Below are 24,648 nucleotides of genomic sequence, written 5' to 3'. Positions count from 1 at the left end.
CGTATTGCATGACCGCGCAATTGTCAGTTAAACTAGTGCAGCACTGTATAGCAAAACAATGGCGTAAATTGCAGTATCTATACCATAGTTTGTAGACGCTATAACTTTCACACAAAGCAATCAATATATACTTATTGGGATTTTTTTACCAAAAACATGTAGCAGAATACATTTTGGCCTAAATTTATAACCAACTTTGAGTTTAATATATATTTTTTTATACCCAAAGGTAAAAAATATAGTTTTTTTCTTCAACATTTTCCGTCTTTTTTTGTTTATAGCGCGAAAAATAAAAAGTGCACAGGTGATCAAATACCACCAAAAGAAAGCTCTATTTGTGTGAAAAAAGGACAAAATTTTGTTTTGGTAGAACATTGCATGACCGTGCAATTATCCGTTGAATTACTGCAGCGCCGAGTAGCAAAAAGAGGCCTGGTCATTAAGGGGGGTAAATCCTCTAGAGGGCAAGTGGTTAACACACAGTTACCAAGTAGCCAGATTCATGAATAGTAGTGTAAATACACAAGTGTTCCATTTCTCACCAACCCTTAGGTATTCACTGGGCTTAGCTCCAGCAAGCCACATGTAATTCCATAACTATACCAGTAGATGGCGTCAGGGTCCGTTTTTCATAAGCTGTACATAGCTGCAGTAGTGAAAGTCTATCCAGTATACTGTAAACATGACAGGAAGTGCTCGGTGCCAAGTTCTGTAGGGAGGTGCTGTCCAACATGTTTTGCCCAATGAGCTTGGGCTTCTTCAGGCTTCTTTTCTCGACCCCTTCCCCTAAGTATGTATGTTGGAGGTTGTATGAGCAGCTGCTAAGGTGACGAGACATTGTTGTATTTTTAGTTTGGTGAAGTTATGGTGGTGGTGTGTTCAGCTTCTGTGTGTATACTTGTGCAATGCACATTTGTTTAGTTTTTTCTAATAAAAGCCCTTTTGATAAAGCTGCATGGTCCCACATGAAACTATCTTTGTTCGGGGAACGCTTTTCCCTATATACATATGTATCATTTTCAAATCAAACTGTTTAATTCTCTTTGGTTTGATGTTTGTAGGACTGGTGGCTGCTATTCCTTCTATTCCCCCAGCCACTAGTCTTGGCACGTCCCTTCTGTAGTTCTTTCTCCAGGAAGCAGTGATCTAATTCAACCCCACTTACAGTGGTGGGCGGACTGAGACTCTCACACACATTCAACATGCACAGACCTAATGTACCCACCCACATTCACTACAATTCCCTGTGGATGCTGGGAACTCTGTAGTTTCCTTTTACTGCAGAGAGACAGGAGAGGATGTGATATAATCACTGCTGTCACACCACCTCCTTGGCAGAGCAGATGCTGTTCTCTTTGTTAAGCAGATGCTGTTATCAAAAGGTTACATGTATGCCTAACAGTGCTTTGCGTGTGTAGAGTGTGATGCTTTTAATAGGGGATAAGCCGGTTTTTATTCCTTGCTTTGCAGGGAAACCAAGACCTGCACATCCCTGCTGACAGGGCAGAGCTCTGTATTGTTTATATACACAGAGCTCTGTCGTGTCAGCCTCTTCGCCAATCACTGGGTCCTGGCCGTTAGTCATTGGCCAGGACTCGCTGAACGCGCTTGCATGACCCCACCGTCACCCTTGAAGAGCTGGATTGCGTACTTGGTATGCAATCCAGCGCAGGAGAGCCACCGTACATCTAAGTGATGCGGTTGGCAAGCAGCTAAAAGAAGTACAGCCAAAGCTTGTGTGGCTGTTCCTCTCCTGTGGATCACAGGAGTGCAGTTTCATTCAGCACTCCTGTGACCCGTTTTCAGCTCACAGCAGGATAAAGAGCGCTGTCCACTGATGTCACTCAGCTGGTCCATGTTTGGTAAAGATCCCGACCATATGGTCGGGATCCACCCAGGAGCATGGACTGGCACCTGGCTCAGTCTCTCAGTGAGCCGCTAAGAGTCTGAGCCAGCCCCCTCCACAGTCCAGTGCTCCAATGAGCACTGTGGGAGGGCAGAGCAGACAGCGGTGACTTTCAATTCAGAGTGGAAGGGAGAACTGAGCGTTCAGTGGTGTCTGATTGCTCAGTTCTCACCCTAAGAGCCCATGGGGAACAGATGCAGCATCGAATCAATGCTGTATCCATCTAGGTAAGTATGATTTAAAATTAACAAAACAAAAACTTCTCTTTTTAACAGCTGTCAACCAGTATAATATTGCTTTAATGGGTACATATTGACTTTCATTCTTTTATTATATGGAAAAATGGTATCTATCATTGGCACTATTTTGGCTGTAACCACTAAAACTCAACATAACGGGGCTTATTTACGAAAGGAAATAGAACATATTCACTTTGCAAAGTGAATTTTCTCCTAGCTTAGTGATGATTTAATTCCTTAAATCGTGAATCCTGTTGCTTTTTTTTAAGCAAGCACAGGGGCAGCGGAGGCATGTAGAAAAGGAGATGAGTGTCAGGAACTGTGGTGAGAGTTGAGGTTACTTTGCAGGTGTGGTGTAGGGGCTTCTCCTGCACTACAAGGGTTAAATGGTTGTTTTAAAGTATGTGAACCCTCACCTAGTAAAACAAACCATTCAGTTTAAAATAGAAATAAAAGGAAAAACATTTTTGTATATGTATCAAAAACATTATAAATACCTTTTTTTTCCCCCTTTTTATAAGTGATCACATTCCCTCTGTTCTCCGCTGCATATGGAGCTCAGAGTGGAGAAACAGCATACACTGGTCTTGCAAGTGAAGGGCTGTGCAAGGAAGACATGTCAGCAGAAGTCTGATCATTGGAGGAGAGCAGGCTGAGTTCCAGCACAACTAGAGAACTGGCCACGCTGTGGTCTCATGATTAGTGTGGTCAGCTTTTAACAGGAAAGCAGAGGGACTGGCAGGGACACCAGGGATTTCACACAACGGAAGCAATACAAAGAGAACAGAATAAAAGTGGTCCAACGAGCGCTAAAGCAATAAGAACATGGGCAGCTGATACACTAAAAGGAAACCATAAAACCTCTCAAGCATAAAAGATATGAAATGTGCAGCGCTAATGAACAATATGTCTATAATGGATCTGAGGCTGACCACAACCTCAAATAGAACCGTTTGAAGGCCAAAGAAATAATGTCCAATAATAACAAATGGATAAAGCGGTGACTTCGTTACTCCCAGTGAGGCACTCACTAGATACCGTGCAGGAAATATAAGCAATGCGCACTCACCAGAAGTGCGATCTGAAAGCGCATCAATATAAGCCAGAGGTCCCCTTTTGTCCTATGGAAGGTGCAGCTCACACTGGGCAGGCTCTCACAATAATGGCGCCTTTAGAGGTCTTCTTTACTGGTGGAGGCTGCGGTGGGGGTCAGCACAAATGAGTCACTCTCCTCTGGGCTTCTGCGTAGTCACCATTGGGTCCTCGGGGATTAAATGCCCGTCGTGGAGCATAGAATAGTGGCCATAGTGTAGTAGATCAAAATCTCAGATTTTTATTAATAATTCAGAGTAGTCAACATACATAAAAAGAACTTGGATGCCTTCGCCAGTAAAGTATATGTAAGGTATACAGCAAAACTGTTTAAAACTGTTCAATACACTAACCTGTTGGATAGTTATGGAGGCCACCGGACCTCCTTGATCCGGTGGCGTGACTTCTCAGGCGTGTGTGGCTCCTCAACGCGTTTCGCAAACAAAGAGCATTCTCAAAAGGGGTGATGCCAAAGCAGCCTGGACGTCTGTGCTGCGCTATTTATAGAAGTGTTTGGCGCCATTTTGCCTGTGACCGGCATGAACTGAGCATGTGCAGAAAGTTCGGGCCCCATTTTCTTGTAGCCTTCTAAAGCACTGAGCAGCTGACAGCTCATAAAAGTGTGCACCGGCCCAATGGTTGAGTTGGTCACCCTAGGGTAGTGCCCATACATCAACAAGGCTGGATATGGTGGTTATATAGTGGATGACTGAGTCCTGTGAGGGCTCAGTATCCGCGATTGTGGTAATCCGTAATGCGCATGAGGGAAAATAGGCGGGCGCCATTTTCCTAGGGTCCCGGGACAGATTATACAGAGCACACACACTGGATGACCATCGCCAGCAACTACTTAAAATATGAACCAAAAGTCCTCAACAAAGGTTAAAAGTATGCCCCCAAAGTAGGGCTTAACAAGTTTCAAACCTATGTCGATGTAAATAGGTTTACGAGAAAATTAGCTGTCAAAAAATATTTTTTGAGCAAACCTAAGGTGCATGATGTTAACAGAGTTCCTAATTCCAATCTTAGAAATGCGTCCCTTTTTAATCCCCCTCCACAAACGCAATCCCATGTCAACATTTTTAAGGAGTTGATCCTAAAAGATGTAGAATCAGTTAAGGTCAAACGTCCTTATAACCAAAAGGACATAAACCTAGGACTAAATATGCTGTTGGAAAAGAAGGACCTAGTAGTCAGCCCCGCAGATAAGGGAGGGGGTGTGGTTGTCTTGAGTAAGAGCAACTACATGTCTGAAGTGTATAAGATTTTGAGTGACAAAGACACTTACCGAATTCTATCTAGTAACCCACTGATTGGTTACAAGAGGGCCTTGAAGAATCTGATAAATAAAGGATATTCCAAAGATATTATAAATATAAAAGAAAAGGATTTTCTATGTCCTAAGGCACCCAGACTTCCTATTTTGTATTGTCTCCCCAAAATACATAAGGACCCAATCAACCCTCCCAGCCGTCCCATAGTCAGGGGGATAGGCTCTCTGTGTTCCAGAATAGGTCAGTACATCGACCATTATTTACAACCTTTAGTTCTGACCACCCCATCGTATATCAAGGACACAAAACTGGTATTAAATGAAACTAGCACTCTAACCTGGGATCCACAGTATGTAACCTACTTAGTTACTGCAGACGTCACCTCCCTTTTTATAGCAACATCAATCATGAAGATGGTATGCTGGCTGTCGAATATTATCTCAACACCACTGACAATATTTCGACAGCGCATAAATCCTTCATGCTGGAATTATTAGACTTCGCAAAGCAGAAAAATTATTTCTGGTTCGATGGGAAATTCTATTTGCAAACCAGAGGCGTCGCGATAGGTGCAAAGTTCGCTCCCAGCCTGGCCAACCTCTTTATGGCCAGGTGGGAGGAGGACTCCAGAGAATGGCCGGAGCTCCTCTTCTATAAATGGTATATAGATGACATATTCCTCCTTTGGCAAGGAGAAGAGGAAGCCTTGATTATTTTTTTCGGCACATTGAACAACAACCACAATATTAAATTAACATTTAACTATTGTACCATCGAAATTAATTTTCTGGATATAACTCTAGTCAATAAAGGAGGATACCTTATATCAGAAGCCTTCTTTAAGACAACTGACTGAAACCGTTATATCCCAATAAATAGTTGCCACCACCCCTCATGGCTGGCGGGATACCTAAAGGCCAGTTCATGAGGGTAACAAGGAACTGTGCAGAGAACACTACATATCATGCAAAAGCAAATATCTTAAAACAATGGTTCCTAGAAAAAGGGTACAAAGAAGAGACATTAGACAAGGAATTAAACTCTGTGGCTGCCTTAAATAGGGATACCATGCTGTCCAATGTGACGAGCCAAGAAGACGGAATGTTTTGCCCTTTTATTACATCCTTCTCTATCCAACACAAAGTGATACTTAACATCATAAAGAAAAATTGGGATGTCCTTAAAGCAGACCCTGTCCTCTCAAAGGCCCTTCCAGACAAACCGGAGATTGTGTTTAGGAAGGCACCCACATTAAGGAACAGAATCTCTCCGAACATCATTGATCTGCCCCCTAGGACTACTCTGTTTTTCCAATTTGAAAGGCTTCTTCCCATGCAAAAAATGTATAATATGCAGACAAAGCAAGAATCCTCTAAAAAAAAAAAAAAAAAAAAAAAAAAAAAAATGGAAACATTCACATCCTCCAAAACTGGGAATAAATTTGACATCTCAACATTTATAACGTGCAATAGCCGTTACGCAGTATATCTTTTAGAATGCCCTTGTCGGTTGCAGTATATCGGCCGCACCACAAGAAGGCTTTGGGACTGCTTCAGGGAACATGTTAATAATATTAAAAAAGGGTTTTAAAGACCAATCTCTTTCAAGACACTTTAGATACCACCATCAGAGAGATACATCCCATTTAAAATTTTTGGGCATTGACTTCGTTCAGAGCCATTGGAGGGGTAATAATAAGAAAAGGCTGGTCTCACAGATGGAGACCCGATGGATATATAACATGAAGACCTTGACCCCCTCCAGCCTGAACATCGAAATAGATATCAACTGCTTCATATTGGCGCCCGCCCTTATTCGCGCATGCGCATTACGGATGACCACGATCGCGGATACTGAGCCCTCACAGAACTCAGTCATCCACTATATAACCACCATATCAAGCCTTGTTGATGTATGGGCACTACCCTAGGGTGACCAACTCAACCATTGGGCCGGTGCACACTTCTATGAGCTGTCAGCTGCTCAGTGCTTGAGAGGGCTACAAGAAAATGGCGCCCAAACTTTCTGCACATGCTCAGTTCATGCCAGTCACCGGCAAAATGGCGCTCGCTCGTTTTTAGTGCCAAACACTTCTATAAATAGCGCAGCACAGACGTCCAGGCTGCTTTGGCATCACCCCTTTTGAGAATGCACTTTGTGTGCATTAAGGAGGAGCCACACACGCCTGAGACGTCACGCCACCGGATCAAGGAGGTCCGGTGGCCTCCATAACTATCCAGCTGGTTAGTGTTTTGAACAGTTTTAAACAGTTTTGCTGTATGCCTTACATATACTTTACTGGTGAAGGCCTCCAAGTTCTTTTTATGTATGTTCACTACTCTGAATTATTAATAAAAATCTGAGATTTTGATCTACTACACTATGGCCACTATTCTGTGCTCCACGTCGAGCATTTAATCCCCCAGGACCCAATGGTGACTACCCTGAGACCCAGAGGAGAGTGACTCATTTGTGCTGACCCCCACCGCAGCCTTCACCAGTAAAGAAGACCTCTAAAGGCGCCATTATTGTGAGAGCCTGCCCAGTGTGAGCTGCACCTTCCATAGGACAAAAGGGGACCTCTGACTTATATTGATGCGCTTTCAGATCGCACATCTGGTGGGTGCGCATTTCTTATATTTCCTGCACGGTATCTAGTGAGTGCCTCACTGGGAGTAACAAAGTCACCGCTTTATCCATTTGTTGTTATTATTGGACATTTTTTCTTTGGACTTCATACGGTTCTATTTGAGGTTGTAGTCAGCCTCAGATCCATTATAGACATATTGTTCATTAGCGCTGCACTTTTTAATACAAAGAGAACAGGATAATTTTTTATGCAAATGCAAGGTAGATCCGGAATAGGAAATGTTGGGTTTACATACTCTTTAATCCAGGAGGAAAACAGGAAAGGCAGTTATACTTTACCTTATGCCTCACTCCCACAGTCTTTCTCACAGCTGTACACCCAGTCCCCTTGAAGCTGCTTTTCTTCGACACTTTGTGAGTCACAGGCACTGTGGCATCATTGCAAACAATGGAGGGACGAGGAGCCGGAGAACCTTGAAGGCCTGCCCACAACCTGGAACATCGAACAACACTTGCTGCCAGGGGAGCAAAAGGCTAAGGTAAGTATACCTGCTTTTTCTGTTCCCCATAGACAAAAACTAGCATATAACCCTTGCAGTCCAGAAGGCAGGAGAGCCACACTGCAAGGGTCATTTTTTTTTATTTTACTGGGAGTTGATCTTTAAGGTAAACACAACACAGCCACAACCCAAACTAAGTAGTTAATGAGAACTCCTTGTGGTTTCCCTTTAATTGTGCGAGTATGTGTCATGTTGCATGTGTGATTTCCGTATAAATTGGCTGTTTATTTGCTTTCAAAAGAAACCTAAAAAAAATCAGTTGACGTCACAGCACTACTGTGTTAATCACAATGCAGGAGCATTGTGTTAGAGTGCTCAGCTATGGAGTGCTCTTATTCATAAGAAACAGCTGTGGTCCAGCGCTAAGCCTAGAGGATAACTTGATCAGCTTCTGGGCTTTGTACTGGACTGTAACTGGTACTGATAGCTGGTGGTGCCAACACTGATTTGTAACTTGGACCTGCTGCGAGCAAGTGCCATTTTAAAAATGCACTGGAACAAATAACTGCTAAACCTGCATCATTCTTGAACCGCACCTGGGACTCTAACAGTTAAAAAAAAAAAAAGTCCACTGTGTTTAAATAAATATATCTCTATAATTGCTATTCAAGCTAATTCAGTTCTGTATAAAATTTTCATTGCAAATCAGTCTGCCATACGACTTACAAATCACAGCCTATTGTCCGCAATTAGAGCGGTCATATAAATGCAGTTCCAACTTGGTCAGAGCTGTACCGATTTTCTAAAGTAGTACATGCACTACTTTTGGTGCGATTTGCATAGACATCTGTGTCAGATGTCTTGCAATCGCACCTGAATTCGGCATGTCATCCGATTTTGAAATCGTGCGACTTACAGTAAAGTAGGGTTTTATGTGACCGGGGTGTAAAGGTGTCAAAATTGCAAGGAAGCAACATTTGCAAACAAGAGGATACAATGTGTGGAACACACTAGGAGGTTTCTGAAGAGTACAGTTTTAAGCTTCCACAACAAAGCTGTGAGCTTTTCATCTCTGGTGATGAGAGACAGACTCTCTACCACTCAGTTTAGGAAACAATAGGATGTTTCATAATCCATTTCTTTTCTGACCCGGAGAGGATTGTTAATTTATATAGTTTTAAAAACCACTTCAGCTCCAGTGACGTACCAATATGTTGCTGGAGTTTGAACCACCAGCTGCAGGCATCCCATTACCGTTTTTTAAAGTCAACGGTTACTTCTCTTGTATTAGCAGTCAGCGCAGTTTACTAGCCACGCGAATGGTTTCTTCACAGTGAGAGATGTGGAATAGACTCCCTCAAGAGTTGGTTCTGGCCAGCTCAGTGGATTGCTTTAGAAAAAGGCCTGGATTATTTCATAGATACACAGAATACAACTGGATGCTAACATTTATAGGTAAAGTTGATCCAGGGAATATCCGATTGCCTCTCAGGGGGATCAGGAAGGAATTTTTTCCCCTGCAGGAACAAATTGGATCATGCTTTGCTGGGCTTTTTTGCCTTCCTCTTGATGAACTGTGGGTGTAGGATTATAACTTTTTTTTTTTTTTTTTTTTTAATGGTTGAACTGGATGGACTTTTTTTGTCTTTTTTGAGCCAGACTTAGGCTACGTTCACACTAGCCTTGTGTGCAGGCGGCAGAGAGGCGTTTGGGAAGCGTTTTTACCGCTTCCCAAATGCCTCTGCCAATTCTGCACATTACAGCACATGGTGCTATTCTAACGGGAGCGTTTGCGTCGCGTCGCGTTGCGTCGCGGCAAAACGGACGCCTCTGGACGAGTCAGGAGGCTTTGAAGCCTCCTATTCTCGTCTATGGTGCCGCTCCGCAAACGCCCGGCCTGCGTTTGCGGTGCGGTTGCGACGCGGTTGCGGGGCGTTTGCGGAGCGGTAACACCACTCAAACTGCATTATAGGCGTTTGTGGGGCGTTATTAACGCTCGGCAAACGCCTAGCAACCGCCGCTAAACCGCGCATGCGGCGTTTGCGGAGCGTTAAAAAACGCTCCGCAAACACCGGACCAACGCTTGCCAAACGCTATAGGGGCGTTTGGCAAGCGTTGGCAAAACAGCCTAGTGTGAACGAGCCCTAATAGTGAATGCTTGTAATAGCATTCATAGCTACATAGTTAAAGCGTTTGTAAAAAAATTAATTAATAATCGCAAAAAAATTAGTTCAAGCCCCCCTGCCCCCCTGTGCTTGTGTGCAATGTTAAAAGCATGTGTCGGTCCTGTACACACGCAAACAGATATCATCCCACACATGTGAAGTATCTCCGTGAATGGCAGATCATGCGCAGTCATTCTAGCACCAGACCTCCTCTGTATATCTAATGAGGTAACCTATAAACACTTTTAAAGCATCACCTATGGATAGTAATATTTACGTTGTTTTGTCGTTGGTGCATGGGTTTGTGCAGTTTTAAAACGTGACATGTTTGTTATCTATTTACTCGGCATAACATCATCTTTTATATATTACAAAAAATTGGGTTATGCATTGTATTTTTTTTGCATTAAAGTTGTTTAATAAATGTATTTTTTTCCCAAAAAAATTGCATTTGAAAACCGCTGCTCAAATACCATGTGACAATAAAAAAAAATTGCAAAACCCACCAACTTATTCTCTCGGGTCTCTAATATATAATGTTTGGGGGTTCTAAGAAATTTTCTAAAAAAATACTAATTGTTATGTAAACAAAAGTTCCAGAAAAGGCCTGGTATTCAAGTGGTTGAAGAGTAGTTTCACTTTAACAACCCCCCACCCCCAAATAAAAAATGTGTAAAAAAGATTATCAAAGCAAATGACAGCTTCTTGTTACTACACTTTTATTAAAAAAAACTTTTTTATTTTTAACCCTTGATTTAACCACATGCCTACAGGGCACTTATACCCCCTTCCTGCCCAGGCCAATTTCCAGCTTTCAGCACTGTTGCAACACTGTACCCATATGAACTTTTTATCATTTTTTTGTGACAGAGCTTTATTTTGGTGGTATTTAATCACCTCTGGGTTTTTTATTTTTTCTTAAACCAAAAACCACTGAGAATTTTGAAAAAAAAAAAGTTTTCTTAGTTTTTGTTATAAAATTTTGTAAATAAGTGATTTTTCTCCTTCACTGATGTGCGCTAATGAGGCTGCAGTGATGGGCACTGATAGGCTGCACTGATGGACACTGATAGCTGGCACTGACGAGGTACTGGTAGGTGGCACTGATGGGCATTGACAGGCATCACTGATGGGCACTGAAAGACAGCACTCATATATGGCACTGTTAGGCGGCACTGAATGGCACTGTTAGGTGGCACCGATAGGCAGCACTGATGGGCACTGAAAGGCAGCACTCATATATGGCACTGATAGGTGGCACTGAATGGCACTGTTAGGTGGCACTGATAGGCAGCACTGATAAGTGGCACTGACTGGCATTGATAGGTGACACTGACTGGCACTGATGGGTGACACTGAAAGGCAGCTCAGATGGGCACTATGTGGCACTGATGGGCACTGAAAAGTGGCACTGATGGGCACAGGCAGGTGGCATGGATGAGCACTGAGAGCTGGCACTGATGGACACTGACAGGTGGCACTGCTGGGGCTACACAGATCATCAGGGCATACTGATCATCAGTGCTCTGATGATCTGTGTACATGTCCCCTCCGAAGAATGCAGATTTACCGGCTCTCCTCTCCTCACAAGTTGTCAGCGTGACAGCTCGTGAGGAGAGAAATGCCAATAACTGGCATTTCCCTGTTTACATGTAATCAGCTGTGATTGGACACAGCTGATCACATGACCGAGCTGACATCTTCGGCTCTTTCCGTGGATCGGTGATCCGCTGTGTCCGAGGGACACAGCGCACCGCCGATCGCCACGCTGCGTGCTCCGGGAGCCGCGCATGTGCGGTTAGAATGGGAGGACGTCATATGACGTCCTCCCAGAACAAGAGAACCGCCTTGCGTCCGTCATATTACTATATGGCGGGCAGGAGGTGGTTAAGTTATCACATTGCCAGCACAGGTATGTAAATAGTATAGACTACAACACATTTCAAAAACTTTACAATTAGGAGAAATACAGAGCTGCACAAACAATATCAGGTATGAGCTTAACCTAGACTCGATATACACAATTTCCAACAGTGTGTCAAAACTTTAAGTGCAAGACCTACAACATGAGTAAAATATTTGCTAACTAATAAATGAGGTAGGGTGGCTTACTGAGCAACACGACAATGGGGGTAGAGATTGGCTATGAACAACCCAAAATGAAGTAGGACTGAGGAGTTAGATAGAGGTGGAGGGGTGCATGGAGGATGAACAATAACAGGATATGGGCCAAAAAGTTAGAGAGGTGACAAAGGGGCTAAGGGGGTAAAGTCAGTTGCTACAGTAGATACCAGCCAACATTTGGCCTGTGTGTACAGGTCCTTGTTTGACAGATGCCGATCTCACGACCAGCTTCTGTCCAACGAGCATGCTGGAAAACAAGCAGCCGATTGCCATCCGATCAGCGAATAGTTAGTACAGGCTGAATGCAAAAAAACTTACCATGTGTACCAGGCTTAACAGACAAGAGCTTTTGCTGCTTCCCAAGAAGCCCCAGGTGGGAAAAAAGTTTAATGCTGCCTGAGATCCTGATGATCATATATGGATGTTTGCAAACTTTACAGTCATGTTCCCGTGACCTTTATGTTGAGGGGATTGAGTCTCACTTTTAAGTATGTATCTGTAAAGTGTGAAGATGTGAAGTAGTTTTTAAGGTAAAACCAAATTTCTTTAATGTCACGTGGAACTGGAGTCAAATGTCAGTTCCTAAAAGTGTATTTTAAAAAATCATTTTTCTGTGTAAAGAAGGTGGTTTGGGGTTCTGTGCATGCAGGTTCCAGAGTATTTAGTGCAATAAATTTAGCCCTGATTGTAGAAAAAAAAAATAAAACTTCATGTGACTTTTAATTATCCAATCTTCTAGTGGGCGATGGTAGATTTGGCTATCCTCAGGAAGGTCCATATGATGCAATTCATGTAGGTGCAGCAGCTGCCAAGATACCACAGGCGGTAAGTATAAAAAGAATGTCATGTGTAATTGATAATGAATTGTGTCTGTAGAGCATAATGCTCTATATTTTGTCTTTTTAACCTTGAGCATCAAAATATTTCCTCCTGGAAACCTGAAACTGTAGATGGCAGCAGAAACATTACATGTGAGCAAGGCTTTATAAGTATGGAGCTGAACATAGCCCTTCAAATATATTCCAGAACAGCCCTAACTAAAATTTCACGTTAGTACTTATATTTCCCACCCTATATTTTTGCAGAATAGTGCTTTCCTCAACAGTATCAATGTATTTTAACCTTCCTCCTCATTAAGTGTAGCTCCTGCCAAACAGTTCATTTTATTCATACAGTACAGGACTATGCATATCTCTTCTACAATAAAGAGCCTGCCTGCTTTGACTTGAAGACCTTAGTTCTTCTTTAACTCTTTCCTATTCCAGGTATGCTTCGAATGATAACTGTTACAGTTACTAGTGTGCTTATATTTTATCCTGTCAAGCCATCAAACTTCTGGTGTCCATAGATGATCACATGGGCAGCTGCAGATCAGAGGTTGGGATGGCAGCTTCCTTGGCTGTAAAGTAGGGCTTAGTTCCACTTTAAAGGATAAGTTTACCTTTTAAAAAAAGTAAATAAATAAATGCACATCTTTTTGTAGGTAATAAAAATGTGCATTTATTATTTTTTTGTACTTGGAGCCTGTAAAGCATTGCATCCATGAGATTCATCAAATTACAGGTGTCATGCAGGACTCCTGCAGACTGCCAGTGTATCTGTCTGCTCGTACCTCATGTAAGCAGGCAGTTTCACACTGACAGGAAGAGACAATTGACTACCAGAGCGTTCAACAGCGCCATGGTAGTTCATTGAGAGCTATAAGCCAACTACCGTAAAGGCTGTCAGTACTGTGAATAAATGACACGGTGGGACGGGTGGAGCCCTGCACAGCCGCGTTATTTTATTTTTTTTTATAAATCGTGACAGCGAGCAGGGGAAGAAGATTCCCTGCTAGCTGTCAGTAGAGGCAGCAAAGCGGGCAGTGGCTGCAGGGGTGGGGACATGTTACATGCTCCACCCATTTCTAGGGTGGAATATGTAACATGTTCCCAAAGGTGAATTTATCCTTTAATCTCATGCATATACAGTGCCTTGAAAAAGTATTCATAACCCTTAATTTTCCACATTTTGTCACGTTACAATCAAAAACCTAAATGTGTTTTATTGGGATTTTATGTGATAGACCAGTGGTCGGCAAGCCGCGGCTCGCGAGCCACATGCGGCTCTTTACAAGCTTAAATGCGGCTCTTCTGTGTGCCGGGCGCCCACTCCCCTCCCTCCCTCCCCTCCCTCCCTCCCCTCCCTCCCCTCCTCTCCCTCCCCTCCCTCCCCTCCTCTCCCTCCCCTCCCTCCCCTCCCTCCCCTCCTCTCCCTCCCCTCCCTCCCCTCCTCTCCCTCCCCTCCCCTCCCTCCCTCCCTCCTCTCGGACGGGCGTGTGCCGGGCGGCCGCCCCCTCACCTCCCCTCCCCTCCCTCCTCTCGGACGGCCGCCCGCTCCCCTCCCTCCTCTCGGGCGGCCGCCCCAAAAGTCAGGACTCTGCAGCTGTCAGGATGTAGGCGGGGCAGCCAGGATGTAGGCGGGGCAGCGTGACGAACTCCTCTCCTCTCACAGTCCGCCCTGAAGACCAGAACGGCGCGGGAAGCACGACGAGAGGAACGCGCGGAGCAAAGGTAAGTGAATTGACACAGGGGGGACTTACTATATGGGGGATGAATTACTATATGGGGGGGGACTTACTGTATGGGGGGGGACTTACTGTATGGGGGGGGACTTACTGTATGGGGGGGGGACGAATTACTATATGGGGGATGAATTACTATATGGGGGATGAATTACTATATGGGGGATGAATTACTATATGGGGGATGAATTACTATATGGGGGATGATGAATTACTATATGGGGGATGATGAATTACTATATGGGGGATGATGAATTACTATATGGGGGATGATGAATTACTATATGGGGGATGAATTACTATATGGGGGATGAATTACTATGGGGGATGAATTACTATATGGGAGATGTATTTTCAGTTTTAAAAATGTGGCTCTCAAAATAAATTTCAATCGTGGTTTTGGCGAGATTTGGCTCAGTTGAAAAAAAAGGTTGCCCACCACTGTGATAGACCAACACAAAGTGGCACATATTTGTGAAGTGGAATGAAAAAAATAAATGTTTTTCAAAGTGTTTTAAAAATAAATAGCTGAAAAGTGTGGCGTGCATTTGTATTCAGACCCCTTTACTCTGATACACCTTACTAAAATCTAGTGAAACCAGTTGCCTTCAGAAGTCACCTAATGAGTAAATAGAGTCCTCCTGTGTGTAATTTAATCTCAGTATAAATACAGCTGTTCTGTGAACCCCTCAGAGGTTTGTTAGAGAACATTCGTGAACAAACAGCATCATGAAGGCCAAGGAACACACCAGACAGAGGTCAGAGGTTAAGTTGTGCAGACGTTTAAAGCAGGGTTCGGTTATAAAAAAAAAAAAATATCCCAAGCTTTGAACATCTCACAGAGCACTGTTCAATCCATCATCCAAAAATGGAAAGAGTATGGCATAACTGCAAACCTACCAAGACAAGGCCGTCCACCTAAACTGACAAGCCGGGCAAGGAGAGCATTAATCAGAGAAGCAGCCAAGAGGCCCATGGTAACTTTGGAGGAGCTGCAGAGATGCACAGCTCAGGTGGGAGAATCTGTCCACAGGGCAACTATTAGTCATGCATTCCACAAATCTGGCCTTTATGGAAGAGTGGCAAGAAGAAAGCCATTGTTGAAAGAAAGCTATAAGAAATCCCGTTTCTCAGTTTGTGAGAAACCATATGGGGGACACAGCAAACATGTGGAAGAAGGTGCTCTGGTCATGTCAGGGATCCCGGCCGCTCAGCGTCGCGCGCATGCGCAGATCGCCGACTCTTCCTGGCCGGCGAATACAGAGATCGCGGCGGCGGCCGCGCATGCGCAGTAGCGATCGCGGCCGCGCCAATGGAAACTCAGGGCGCCCTATTTAAATCTGCCTTGTGCATTTCCAAAGTGCCGCAAGGTCTTGTTCCTGTTCCTGTGTTCCTGCTAGTACGTTTCCTTGTTGCCAAACTCTGCCTGTTCTGATTTCGCTGACCCTCTCCTGCTCTGACCCCGGCTCGTTCCTGACCATCCCTCTGACCGACTCTCTGTACCACGCTGCCCGCTACCTGCTGAACCTGGCTTGTGACCCCGACCATTCTCCGCTTGCTCCCTCTGTACCACGCTGCCTGCACGATACCGACCCGGCTAGTCTGACCTCGCTCACTCCTAGCAGTCGTCCATCCATCCCGCTCGGATCGGGATCTGTCATCCCATCCATCCCGCTCGGATCAGGGTCTGTCATCCCCTTCACAGCAGACTCATCCCGGGCACATACCCTCAGCGGGACCCCTCTGCCACCGCCGGGGGTGCCCAGGGACGCGACCTGGTTCCAGTCTTGCACCAAGTCCATCCCCACCATCAGGGGCTCTGGTGAAAAGGCAGACTGGGACTTAGACTCCGCGTCCTGGGAAACCCCGTGCCGTGGACCACTAGAGATCCCGCTGGGCGGAGCCTGACAGGTCAGATGAGACCAAAATGGAACTTTTGGCCTAAAAGCAAAATACTATGTGTGGCAGAAAACTAACACTGCACATCACCCTGAACACACTATACCCACCGTGAAACAAGGGAAGCTGGTCAGAGTTGATGGGAAGATGGATGGAGCCAAATACAGGGCAATCTTAGAAGAAAACTGTTGGAGTCTGCAAAAGACTTGGAGGTTCACCTTCCAGCAGGACAATGACCCTAAATATACAGCCAGAACTACAATGGAATGGTTTAGATCAAAGCATATTCATGTGTTAGAATGACCCAGTCAAAGTCCAGACCTAAATTCAATTGAGAATCTGTGGCAATACTTGAAACTTGCTATTCACAGACACTCTCCATCCAATTTGACAGAGCTTGAGCTATTTTGCAAAGAAGAATGGGCAAAATTGTCCCTCTCTAGATATGCAAAGCTGTTAGAGACATCCCCAAAAAGACTTTCAGTTGTTATTGCAAGGAAAGGTGGTTCTACAAAGTATTGACTCGGGGGGCTGAATACAAATGCATGCCACACTTTTCACATATTTATTTGTAATAACTTTTAAAAAATATTTATCATTTTCTTTCCACTTCACAATTATGTGCCACTTTGTGTTGGTTGATCATATAGAATCCCAATAAAATACATTTTATGTTTTTGGTTGTACCATGACAAAATGTGGAAAATTTCAAAGGGTATGAATACTTTTTCAAGGCACTGTATAGGCAAATAGAAAATATTTTGAAACATTATGAATCAGCAACTGCAGAGGGTGAACATCTATACAGAATTTATACAGTATTATAGAGACTTTTTTGCTGTAGCCATCAAGCAAAGCATCGTAGCTGTGGCATGTGTACATCCCTAAGCGGCTGCATGTCCTTCTCTAGGTGGCTGGCTGGGGAGCGGTACAACTGCATCCATGCTCCAGTTTTTACCGCCACCTGTATGAATGAGCCCCTAGAAATGTGTATGTCCTGGTTATGTAAAACAAAAGAAGGCGGCTGCTGCTACACTTGCCCAAAGTAAGTTAGGTATCAAAATTACAGACTATTCTGTAGTAATATTTTTTTCACTTGCAGTACATAACTTTCGTTTTTATGTTTGGTAGCTGCTGAACGAGTTGAAGCCAGGAGGAAGATTGGTCTTACCTGTGGGTCCAGAAGGTGGAAGTCAGCATCTGGAACAGTATGACAAGGATAGTGATGGGAACATCACAAGAGTTCGCTTAATGGGTGTGATGTATGTTCCTCTAACAGACAAAAAGAGACAATGGCCGCTGTAAGAGATTTTATATACATTTCTACAAACATACAATGCAGTAACTTTAAGCAAAAATCACCATCATTGTTCTGATAGATCCTAACTGGCAAAAGCTGAACTTTGTTTGCCATTTCTAAATCTTTATTATTGCTTCTTTGCACTTGTTAAATAAAAGAGGGGAGAAAAAAAAATATATAAATTATATATATTTATGTTCAGTATTTGCAAAACAATATTATGCTTGCACTATTTCTGAAGAAATATCTTTCAGCTTTTCTGAACTGAGAATTAAAAGAGTTTACTTTTTTATCTTGCTGAGTTTTCATTCATTCTCCAAGGGACACGTTTCCAAAGCACTACAATATGATTCGTCTACGTTCTATAATTACATGCCCTGACTCTTTTGCAGATTATACATGATTCATAGACCAGATATTAGGAAAAACACTTTTGCTTACACTTGTATTCTAGGTGTCATTCCTCCAGTGCAGATTCACCTAATGAAAGTTAAAGTCTAAGGCAGGCCATAAATGATGCGATTCCTTTTGCTCTTTTGCCTAGATCTCTGGGTGAACACTTTTGGCCTTTCAGGTGTAGAGAACCGGCCTGTTGTCTACATCTAAAGTGCCACAAGTGTTCACCCAGAGATATAGGCAGTTCTGTCACCCTTGAATTGATTTGATGAGCCTGTAACCTGTTTTTAACATGTGAGTTGCCTAACCTCTTTTACTGATATTAAATATCCCATGAAGTCTACATGTCAGGAATGGACTTGCCAGTAATGGTGGGACTCACCTGCCTTGTGGGCTGCAGTACCAGGGCTGGCCAGCGGGTGCTCTCAGCAATCAGAGACTCAACCCTGCAGTCAGCCAAACACCTGAAGCTGATTACGGAGGTGTATTTAAGGGATGGCCAGACCTGCAGTCTAGGCCTTGGTGTGTGTTTTTCTATGGGCCCCTGTATCTTGTTACCTGCGTTCCTGTTCCTGCCTGACTGACTCGTTGCCGACCCTGCCTGATCCTGACCTCTGCTGACTTCTCCTGTTTGATCCCTGGCTTGTGACCCCGACCATTCTCTGCCTGACCCCCTGTACCTACCTGCCCGTTAGTTGCTGTACCCGGCTCGTGACCTGACTACTCTCTGCCTGCTCCTCCTGTTCCTACCTGCCCGATTGTTATTGACCCGGCCTGCCTGACTACACTTGCATTGTATGTATTGTTATCTGTGGGTGGTTTGGTTCGTTTACACTTTGTTTATGTTTTAGTATTGCACTGCGTTTTGTATTGTTAGTATTAATAAATTTATATTGTTTATAACTTATCTGAAGCCTGCATTTCCCTGCGTCAGTTCACATACCTCTGGTCATACTCGGAGCCCTGACACTACACTTCAGGCGCTGTGTTTTCTCTTCTTTGTTACCAGATTCTGAGTGCTTCAGCTTTAGTAAATCTCCCCCACAGTCCCAGCTGGGGGAATTCCTTCATTCATTTTGTTTATGTGGATGGAGACGTCTGTGTTGTTGATTTACTAAAACTGGAGCGTGCAATGGTAGCCAATCAGCTTCTAACTTCAGCTTGTTCAGTTAAGCTTTGACAAAAAAACTGGAAGCTGATTTGTTTCTATGCAGAAGCTGCACCAGATTTTGCAGATCGCTGGTTTTAGTAAAGCAATCCCTGAATAGCCAATTATAGGTGAAATGAGTTTGTATTAAGCTAGTGGCAGTCGGTAACATTCATCTGTGCTATTGAAGATATTTTGTAGCTTCTCTAAGCCAGCAGCTATGAAATGTCTTCAACATTACAGAGCAAGTCCAGCTAAATGTGACTAACTGCCACTAGCTATACCATGACCTATAAAATTTCTAGCTTGCATGGGTTTATTCCAAAAAGATATAGTTAAATTGGCTCTAAAGACTCAATGTTTTTTTTTTATCTTTATGTATTCTATGCATGAAGGTTAAAAAAAACCTTCTGTGTGCAGCAGCCCCAGCTACCACTAATACTTACCTGAGCCCCATCGCATTCTGCACGAGAGCCTCGGTTGTCTGGAGACTGTCTGTCCTCATTGGCTGAGATAGCATTGGGAGCCATTGGCTCCTGCTGCTGTCAATCATAGCCAGAGAGCCAATGAGAGAGGGCATGAGAGCAGAGCCACAGCGGTGTGTGAATGGACACACAGAGCAGCGGCACAGGAGCGAGCCTGCTTTGGTGCCCCCATAGCAAGCTGCTTGCTCTGGGGGCACCCAGTGGGAAGGGGAGGGCCAGGAGCGCCGATGGGGGACCTGAGAAGAGGAGGATTGGGCTGCTCTGAGCAAAATCACGGCACAGAGCAGGTAAGTATAACTTTTGGTTTTGTTTTGTCTTTTTTAAGAATTGCCTTTTAATATCACTTTAAGCTTGGTATTTAGTTTCATGTGTGCATTACACTGAAGAGTATGACGAATTGTAAGCGCTTTCTGAGCAAAACATGGGATTTTGTTCTATTTAAATATGTAATATATTGTCACAAGATCAATGCAGGAAATGAACAATCCTTTTTGTAAAGTTATACATTTAAGTTGGTAGTTATCTTAAATATGTTTTTTTCCTTCTTCTATAGGAATGAGCTGTGAAAATTGCTTGGTGACCTTCAGGATAACAAGTTGATGAAAAGAGTAGTTTTCACATTTTGGAGATGGTAAAAAGATATGTCTCAGGAGGCAACACTAAAGTCCTTGCTAAGAAACACAGCAGGGTCAAAGATTATGCAGGGCTGCACAATTTCCACATCTAGAAATCTGTCTATTCAGGGGATGCACCCAATAAACTGAAAAGTGTAATAATTAAATAATTCAGCAAATGAAAACATTTAAAAATAGAAATAACCCTTTTTGTTTTTAAATCTTAAAAATGGCTTCCCAAGCAGAGGTGGTCCTCTTGAGTAAACTGTGTACATTTGTATAAATTAATAGCATGGGTAATTTACATGCAAACTATAAATGAATCATAAATATGCTGCAACAGTTTTATATAACGTATAGGTCTGTATGACACAAAGGCGTCTTCCATTTTCAAAATGTCAGCAATGATAGTCTTTCTGCTCTTTTTCTAAGTTCATATTTTCTTAAAATAATGTTAATATCTAGTTACTGATGAAACCTGTATCCAAATAAATGCAACATTTTCTGGCTTGTTTAAAAGACCTTCCAACAGATGTTTGAAATGAGTTTAGCATTGCAGGTAACTGGGGTCTTAAAGGCAGATGTGTACAGACTATGTGTATATAGCTTGTGATCTCATAAGATCTCAGGGGTTTTTAGGATCCATAGAATACTATATATAAGCAGCAATGTATTAAAGTATATGTGAATCCTCACCTTGTAAAGCAACATTTTCCGTTTAAAATAGAAATAAAAAGCAAAACATCTGTGTATACATATAAAAAAAACATTATGAATACTTTTTTTTTTAATTCTTTTATTATAAGTGATCACATACCCTATGTTCTCAGCTGCATAAGGTGTTCAGAGAGCTAGGGGAGGAGAAACAGCAGTACATTGCCATTCCTGGGGAATGGCTGTGCAGCAGGGGTGTGTCAGCACATGCCTGATCATTGGAGGAGAGCAGGCTGATTTCCCAGCACACAGCCAGAAAACTGACTATGCTGTACTCTCATACCTAACCATTGTAGATGAGCAGACTGGGTTCTCAGCACAGCTAGAGAACTGATAACGCTTTGCTCTCATTCCTAGTGTGGTCAATATGAACACAGCGATTTCACACAAAGGGAATACTAAGAGAGCAGGATACATTTTACATGGTACAGCAGGTACATATCAGGAATATTAAATGTTGGGGTAACATATTCTTTAAGAACAGCATCTTTTGGGGTCTATTAAGAAAAACATAGTTTGCAAAATGATTGGTGTCATATATTTACAATAATTAAGAACCACCATGTCACCTTGCCTATAAAGTTATGGTATGCCAAAGAGCCTTCGATATGAAATTCTGCTGCTTACGTAATTCCATTCTGCTTGTCACTGCATCAAATAGTTTTTCCAAGAAAAGCGATGCACCTGACATGCACATTAAAGAGACAGAGTTTGGACATGTGCTGAGCTCTTAAGTGTATTGTGCAGATGCAAGTATGGGTATTGAACCTTTCTCACTCAATCAGCTCTATTCAATAAAGTTTCTTTAGTACTCTCTGCATTTCTAATCTGTATAGCAATTAAAATTTTCACAATTTCTTGAAATCATTTTGTGATCTGCTCCTGTTCCAAGGTCTAAAGGTGCTTTTCATTTATCCTCCTAGTTACCAAGCAACTCCTTATTACCTAGCAACTATGTTTTGTTTTGTTTTTTTTGTTAAGTGACAGTCAAGTCTTAGCTTGACTGCTGCGTTATGGGTTTGTGGGGCTCCACACTGAAGCTAACGGCCGTGCATTGCAGGACCTTTCAACACCTCGAGTATAATACTGGTCACACACATTACAGTCTACTTGGACAGTTCCTTCTAGACATATTAACTCTTTCCCATGAAATGCCAATCTCACAAGTTACAATCTAACTGAACGATTTCCTAAATTTGCCTATAACTGTGTAGTGTGAGAGTCTACCTGATTGGATATAAGGTCCTCTCAATGCATAGTTTTGGCAAATCTAAAGGGGTTGGTACATTGGGGTTGATTTACTAAAGGCAAATAGTCTGTGCCCTGCAATGCAGTTGTTCTAGGTCTGAGGGGAAGCTCTGCTGATTTCAATCATCCAATTAAGCTGTGGAGCAACTGCCCTTCCTGGGCGCAGTATATAGTATTTGTCTTTAGTAAATCAACCCAAATGTGTGCTGCAAGCATCAGTACTCCATCACTGCTGATATCAGTGAAAAAAAAAAGGGGAGGGGGAAAATCCTAAAACTTTGCACACATGCAATAAGATGGTACAGTTTTCTGTAGATATGCATAGAGTGCAAATCTAAAGGCAACTGTACAGATTGTAAGTTATTTGGCTAGCTTAAAGCGATTCTAAAGGTTCCTTTTTTTTTTTTTTAAATAACAAACGTGTCTATAATCACCTACTGTGGTTTTGCACAGAACAGCCTGGATCTCCTCTTTTCGAGTTCCCCGCAGGCTCACCTGGCCCCTCACTCCTGTTAGGTGCCCACACAGCAGGCAGCTTGTTATGGGGGCACCCACTGCTCTGTATACCCATTTACACATGGACCCGCAGCTTGCCCCCCCCTCCCCCCTCATTGGCTGATTGACAGCAGCAGGAGCCAATGGCTTCTGCTTGCTGTCTCGGCCAATGAGGAAGCAGTGACCTAGGACAGCCGAGGTTCATGGTTCACCACACAATACTGAAATGCATAGATCTGAATGGGGCCTTAAAATATATGAAAGTACAGTTAGGTCCATATATATTTGGACACAGGCACAACTTCAGTTTTTTCAGGTATTGACCAAAACATATTCAAGCTATAGTTATGTAATGGATATGTGCTGAAAGTGCACACTCTCAGGTTTAATTTGATGGTATGTATATCCAAATTGGAGGAAGGGTTTAGAAATTACAGCTCTTAAGTTTAGCCAAAAGTAATTGAACAATTGAATCAAAAGCCGTTTCATGGCCAGGTGTGGGCTACGCCTTTGTCATTTCTTCATCAATTAAGCAGGCAAAAGGTCTAGAGTTGATTCTAAGTGTGGTATTTGCATTTGGAATCTATTGCTGTGAACCTACATCATGCGTTTAGAGGAGTTGTCTATGCAAGTGAAACAGGCCATTGTAAGGCTTAAAAAATGAAACAAATCCAGCAGAGAGATAGCAGCAACATTAGGAGTGGCCAAATCAACAGTTTGGTACATTCTGAGGGAAGAAGAACGCACTGGTGAACTCAGCAACATAAAAAGTCATGGACGTCCATGGAAGACAACAGTGGTGGAGAATCGCAGGATCCTCTCTATGGTAAAGAAAAACCCATTCGCAACATCCAAACAAGTGAAGGACACTCTCCAGGAGGTGGGCGTATCATTGTCAAAGTCTACAATCAAGAGAAGACTTCACAAGAACAAATACAGAGGGTTCACCACAAGGTGCAAACCATTCATAAGCCTGAAGAACATAAAAGCCAAATTAGACTTTACTAAAAAACATCTAAAAAGTTAGACCAGTTCTGGAAAAGCATTCTTTGGATGGATGAAACTAAGATTAATCTGTACCAGAATGATGGGGAAAAAAAAGTGTGGAGAAGGCTTAGAACAGCTCATGATCCAAAGCACACAATGTCATCTGTAAAGCATGGTGTGATGGCATGGGCATGCATGGCTTCCAGTGCCGCTGGGTCATTGGTGTTTATTGATGCTGTGACCAAAGACAGAAGCAGCCGGATGACTTCTGCAGTGTTTAGAGATATACTGCCAGCCCAGACTCAGCCAAATGCAGCAAAGCTGATTGGACGGCGCTTCACACTACAGATGGACAATGATCCAAAACAATGATAATTGCTTCACTTTTTATCACATCTATATTTTCAGTAGAAAATACACTCAAACTAGTTGTCTTTATCACTTACATAGTTAGTAAGTCTGGCTGAAAAAAGACAAAAGTCCATCCAGTTCAACCATAAAAAAAAAAAAGTTATAATCCTATACCCACAGTTGATCCAGAGGAAGGCAAAAAAAAACAACAAAGCATGATCCAATTTGCTTCTGCTGAGAAAAAAATTTCTTCCTGATCCCCCGAGAGGCAATCGGATATTCCCTGGATCAACTTTACCTATAAATGTATCACTCTTTGAGAGACGCAGGATCCGGTTATTTAGACTCTTATTCTATTACCTACAGGAGGTTTTGGATACTGTCAAACAAAAATAAAAGCCATTAGCTAGACAGTTATAACCACTCCCAGCATGCTCAGCAGGGGTGGACTGACTATTTGGAAACTCGGGCACCGCCCGAGGGCCCAGGGTCAGTAGGGGGCCTCATGAGATGCCCCTGGTACCTTTTTCATAGGCTTTTTTGAGTTTGGGCAAGGACAC

The 24,648-nt window shown here is 43.0% G+C and overlaps 1 protein-coding gene across 4 annotated transcripts in view; it reads left to right on the top strand.

Moving 5' to 3' along the window:
- The window catches only part of LOC149449016 (protein-L-isoaspartate(D-aspartate) O-methyltransferase-like), a 269,416-nt gene extending 247,545 nt beyond the window's left edge, over positions 1–21,871 (top strand). For all 4 annotated transcript variants that reach the window (XM_089693942.1, XM_089693941.1, XM_089693943.1 and 1 more), the window contains 3 exons: positions 12,629–12,714; positions 17,483–17,652; positions 20,233–21,871. In XM_089693942.1, the coding sequence (XP_089550068.1) occupies positions 12,629–12,714; positions 17,483–17,652; positions 20,233–20,245 (269 nt within the window). In that variant the 3' untranslated portion in view covers positions 20,246–21,871. The remainder of the gene's footprint in view (positions 1–12,628; positions 12,715–17,482; positions 17,653–20,232) is intronic.
- The last annotated feature ends 2,777 nt before the right edge of the window (positions 21,872–24,648 follow it).

The sequence above is a fragment of the Staurois parvus genome, unplaced genomic scaffold (assembly GCF_062004578.1).
Source record: "Staurois parvus isolate SC_StPar_1 unplaced genomic scaffold, SC_StPar_1.0 ptg000642l, whole genome shotgun sequence".
In the NCBI taxonomy this organism is placed as follows: domain Eukaryota; kingdom Metazoa; phylum Chordata; class Amphibia; order Anura; family Ranidae; genus Staurois; species Staurois parvus.
This window is presented reverse-complemented; position numbering and strand designations above follow the sequence as displayed.